This window comes from Anopheles bellator, unplaced genomic scaffold (assembly GCF_943735745.2).
Source record: "Anopheles bellator unplaced genomic scaffold, idAnoBellAS_SP24_06.2 scaffold00542_ctg1, whole genome shotgun sequence".
NCBI classification, from domain to species: Eukaryota; Metazoa; Arthropoda; class Insecta; order Diptera; family Culicidae; genus Anopheles; species Anopheles bellator.
The window spans coordinates 1-5738 of NW_026684667.1; the positions used below are offsets into that span (position 1 = coordinate 1).

At 47.5% G+C, this 5738-nt stretch overlaps 1 protein-coding gene across 1 annotated transcript; it reads right to left on the minus strand.

The window, feature by feature from the left end:
- Nucleotides 1-6: 6 nt before the first annotated feature.
- LOC131214323 (uncharacterized) lies at nt 7-5733 on the minus strand (the record flags this gene model as incomplete). The annotated part of the gene is made up of 1 exon (XM_058208706.1): nt 7-5733. A coding segment is annotated over one exon (5727 nt), but the record flags the coding sequence as incomplete, so codon positions are not given.
- Nucleotides 5734-5738: the final 5 nt, after the last annotated feature.

The following is a 5738-nucleotide window of genomic DNA, read 5'->3' on the forward strand; positions in this document are numbered from 1 at the left end:
CTGGAAGGAGTGTTCCGTCCCTGGTTGCACCGTCATCGTCTCCACCATTCCATCTGCATTGTACGTAAATTCAAACACAGGATCTTTGTTGGCCGGCATCCGGATTGAAGTAACTTCGCCATGTCCATTGTAGTCGTAAATATACTTCATTGACCCCTGACCGAAGCTGACTGGATACTGTACTGAACGCAGCTTATCATTCTCCCACTCGAAATCGATGGAGTACGTCGTGTTGGTCGTATTCACTATGAATAACTTTTTCAACAGCAACTCCCGCTCTCCAAAGATTAAATACTCCGTCATTTGATCGTCGCCGATGTATCTGGTGGCAAGCTGCGAGCGGTAGCGCGCTGCCGGCAGCTTATCCTGCTCCCCGTAGAGCGTCTCGATCGAGTTTCGTGATTCCGGCACCCTGCCATTTTCCAGAATTTCCTTGCATTGGTCGTATGTAAGATTTACAACAGCCTCCCGGGCTATTTTTCCATTGGAGCTGTACAAAAAGTGTATTGCTCGAACGAGCGTTTCATTTTGGTTCTTATGTAGAGTGAACCGAAGTGCACCATGACGATCGTAGAGGTAGTTGAAGATACCACCGTCTGGAGTTCTTTTGCGAATCACGCGCTGCTTTTCATCGTAGTCGTACTTCACTTCCCAGATTTTTTGCAGCGCCTTTTGATGATCTGTAAAATTTCGTGAAAAGTATGGCGTGCTGAGCGCCGCCAAAGATCGCGCTGTTGAATGATACAGTGGCGGCAGTTCTTGAAGAAGCTTTGCTGCGTCACTGTAACGGTAGGTAGTTAACCGATCCTCGAAGTTGCCAACCTTCGAATATTTGGCCACCTTATTCCCTAGGCTGTCCTCCACGGTTAGGCGAAGTGCGCCTCCCGGATGTTCACCAACCTTGTGGTAATACCCGTCCGTAGTAGGGAAAATTTTGTCTAACCACCTACTCGGCGGCCTGTTGGAGTATCGTCTCCTATACTTTCCACCCACTCCGTACTCTTTCCCGGGAAGGCCTTGCAGGTGCTTGCTATCCGTCGGATCATTTCCATAAATTGTACGCGTGTACGGAAACCCCTGGCATGCTGGATGTAAGTCTGCCACAATTCCGCTCATTATCCCCGTTTTATCGTTCATATTGGTTACAAAGTTTTCGTAAAAGCCAAAGAAATGCGATACGTTGGGTTCGACCCGCATTTTGGTCCATTTCGTTTGCATAACTGGACGTTCTACTTGATCGTACCAGATCTCCCGTACACGTACCGTGTCAGCATCGTCGTATACTACCAGCTGCACAGGATGACCGGAGAAGGTGTGATAGGTGATTTTAGTGCGTGGCTCGTACATCTCGAGAAACTCAGTCACTGCAAACGATCCGGTGGTGTGTAGTTGAAAGACATGGTCATGCGGTGCAGAGATCGTAAAAACAGTTTCACGGAGCAAAACACCATCGAGCCAAAGGGATGCCCTTTTTTCAGTAATGACAATTAGAATCTCTCCATACAGTGGAGGCAATGGGCAATTGAACGGCTTATTGTTGATACAATACAATGGGAGTCTTTTATCGCGCCAATCGAAAGACAGCCTCACTTCTTGTTTGTTTAACTCGTACAGGAAACGAATTCCTACAGTTTTGTACGGTTTGTTGAACGATTTCGATAAGGTAGATTCTTCGGTTCCGTTGTATGAAACAAATCCCTTTTCCACAGTCCAGCCCGGACCGGTCATGTGCCATGGTTCACTTTGAAAATCATCCAGGCTGCCGTAACGAGGTTTCATCTCCACGGAGCATGGCCTGCGGCGTGACTGGCGGGTGTACATAATCTTTGACTCCATCGAAAACTCCAGAACTTCGCCCTGCTCCGAGAACATGATCGATTTTTTTCCTTGTGGATTGTAGAAACAGCACCGCAGGAGACCGTTCCCATTCAGGACCGCCCCTACCTCGCCCGTGATGGGTTTGTAAATGTTGATCGCTAAGGGCATGGATAGTGGAGAAAATCGGATATGATCGACATCGATAACCATCAGAGTGTCAGTTGGTGCAACGGCTATGAGGAAGTGGAGTTTTGTTGCTGGAGGAAAGTGTGATGCGTCGACGATTGTTTCGATGTAGTTCCAGCTCCCAATGCTATGTTTAATCTGTACAGCACTTGATGTCGTTACATTTGTCGGTGATGTAGTGTTTTCCATATTTTCGGCGAACCTCCTAACGTGTACCGTTAGGACGTCGCCAGCTTGATTTGCCTGAAATGCTAAAGAGGCTGCCGGCACACGTATCCAGCAGGATACGACAAAGGTAGTATTCGGTTCCGCAGGCATAAACATGCCGGTCAGGGTTTGATTTTTTCCCGTCAGCTGTAAGTACCGATTCTCGGACTCCAAGCGTACAAGGGACTCGTTGAAGATCCATCGTGTCTGTGAGCCAAAGTGATTGTTCTCGTACTGCTCGAATCCGTAGTACGAAACCATTTCATCTGCCAATCGGTACGGTCCCAAGTCTAGCACCTGTAGTCGATAACCCTTGTCCATGATCGTCCGATCGTGGTCGCGCAAAGTCGACCTACTGTCCTCCGTTTCTGACTGCTGTGCTTTTTTCTGCTGCTCGCGCAACTTCGTGTCGATCACTTCGCGACCATCGGCCGCAAACGCTTTCCGTAAGGTGTCACCAGTCTCTAGGTCGATACTTTGTTCGTACCAACCGAAACGGGTCCTGTTCCCACCGGGCACTATTTGCAATCTTTGGAAAATAAATCCATTCGCCGTCAGCTGCAGATCTTTCGCATTATACAGGAACTCCGTTATCAGTGGCCGTTCGTTCGGCGAAGTGAGCGTTTGCTTTTCGAGCACAGTAACTTTACTGGTGATGAAGTACTTAACCGAACGGAAGAGCATGTATGATCTACTGTGGGTCGCTAGTTTACGTGCCGTTGTGATAAGGGCGAGCTGGTTACTGGCACGATGCATCGTTTCGTTAACCGCGAAGGTTACCGTTTGTTGGGTATCAAAGAAAAACGCCTTCAAGCGTCCTCCGGGACGTTGTGCTTGTGCGTAGTACGGTAGCACGAGTTGGATCTCTTTCGGGCTGGTGGTTCCCATATCGAAAACCGTCGTATTGTGCACGATGGAAACGATCTTGAAGTTGTCATGCTTGTGACTCTTCACCAGCCTGTATGCGGCAGACAGTTGTTTGTCGACTTTGTACAAACGTTGGGTTTCATCGCTGAGCCGTTTCTTCGGCCAATTATGTCCATCGTTGGTTATCTGGTGACCAGCGACGAGCACTCCTTCCTGATTCGTCAGCATGCCAAATTGCGAAAGATCCATGGCAAACACAACGGATTCCTTAACCTTTTTGTAGATACGAGCATACTCTTGCTTGATGAGAGTCACCGTTTTGTTCCAATGCTCGGCCCACTCTCGGTAGTGCATTGTCGATCGGCTTTGCTGTACTTCTTTGATGTACCTGTTGAACTCGTTCCGGTGCGGACCGGTTGAGTTGCGTACCCGGAGATGATATTTACCACCGTGCCATTGATAACCCAGAATGAACTCATCGTTGTCTTTCGTGCGCACGGTGTACTTAAAGCCACGCATGTTCGCCATTTCTACCTTTGTCGTATAGTAGTACTGCATCTGCGGTGCGGGAGCCTTTAAATCGATCACTGCAAACCGAACCCAGATTTCGAGCAGCGTTTTGGTAAACTTTGGAGCTTTCAGAACGATTGCCTGGCGGTAGCTACCCAACATGTCTGCCACCAGACTCCTGCGGATCGAATCTGCCAGTTGTTTGTTGATGTCAAACGAACTGATGAAATTGTCGATAGAGGCAAAGGCATCCCAGCCGACACTGGTAGGTACTTCGAGCCAGTTGCCACTGTCACGTAGTAAAAAGATACGGAGATGGCCGTCGTAGGTAGCGTAACCGTGAGAGAATGCATGAATCACAAAGTTTTTCGGAAGCCCGGTACGTACGATGGCATCCTGATACACACCAGTCTCGTTGACGGACAACACGTGCAATTCTTTGGTGTCTGATATAAGGACAAACCTATTCCCTGTCATTACCATTCCCTCCAGAGGATTGTTCTCATAGTGCTGTCGTTGTACCCATCCCTGATCGGAGTACTGTATGACCGTCACGACCTTATGCGTACTATACACCACGTTGACCACCAACAGACATTCAATTGCGTGTACGATGTGATTTTTGAAGTTTGGCTCGGCGGTCACGGTAATAGTTTGATTCATCTTCGGTTCATGCATCGCTCCCAGAGGGTCGCGTATGTGTAACTCCAGCTTTCCGTGAACATGGTTTGCATCCACGATCACCATGTAGTCCGGTCCGTAGAAGATCGTTGCTTCGTGGTTGATGGCAAAGCTTTTTTGTAGTGCTGACGAATCGATCGGTAAATCGAAGTAGTTCGGTATCCATACCGCTCCGTTTGGGAGTACCATTTTGGATAGGCGATTCTCATGGTCGTACTCAAATTCGAAAAGAGGGCGATCACTTTGCGTAATTGCTCGCAGGTGTTTGTTGTCGGTAGTGTAGCGGATGTGAACAAACTGTTTGTATTTGGCAGTTTTGACGGAAAAGCTATGAACGCGACCGTGATCGTATGCAATTTCCACCGTCGAATCATCGTGCAGCGTTATTTTGCTAAGCCGTATATCAGTTTCATTCTTTACAATTTCGTAGTCATAGCGTGCGTTACCTTGCCCGTTGTGATCGTATTCCATAGTCAAGTACCAAATAGTAGGAAGCGGTACCTCCTTCGTTGAGTTACTACCGCAAAGAGGCCACGTTGTGCAAACGTTTAGCATCTGATAGTTGTTAATCACACTGTACATGAGAGTGCGCTTATCGATCGTCACATTCCATCGGTTCATTTGCTGTTGATAATGAATCTCCATTTCATCGTAACCTTCTATTTCAAAACCAATCTCATCATTTTGCTCTGTCTGGCCATGCAACCGAGTTAGTATGATACGTTGGTTATCCTTGACAAGTGAATAAACATGATCCTCACTGAAAGCGCTCGTGGTCCGATCAACCATTATGCAGTCCAGCGGAAAGGACCATCCGTGACCTAGCTCGTTACTGTAGTCGATATTTTTGTATTGGAAAATCTTTCGAACATTTACACCGAACGGGTTACGGATTTCGATCAAAGGTAGTGTCAATTCTACTGTTCCGGAGTGTGGGCTTAACGGCTGCAACAAGTTACTAAGATCAAGCTGATCATGTAACCATAGGGTGTAGGTGCGTTGGGAAACGAGCTCTGGTATGGATCGTTCGTTGTCTGGTCCTACATCTTTTGACTTGGCTGGTTCATAAATGTTATGATTTTGTTTGGCTATATACTGCGCCGCCTTGATAACGCTCAATCCTTGTGATGTGTGCAAAAATACTTCAATTTGGTTGGACGATATGTTCATTTTTCGAACATGCTCCGGTAAAGCATAGCGGATGGACTGCTCGGCTATATGTTCATCGAAGATGTTATTCCATCCAAATCCAAACTCATTCGAATCGGCCTGTAATGCTACCAAGCCTTTTGGTCCCGAGGCAAACAGTTCGTCCATCCCATCGCCAACAATGTCGATCGTCGAAATTGTTTCGATGGTGCGTCTGGTCCATCCACGTAGCGTGGAGAATGCCGTCGAATAGTACACCCTCTCAAAGGCAGTTATTGTCTCGTTGTAGCGATACATCATCAAACCAGTTGGTGAAAAGT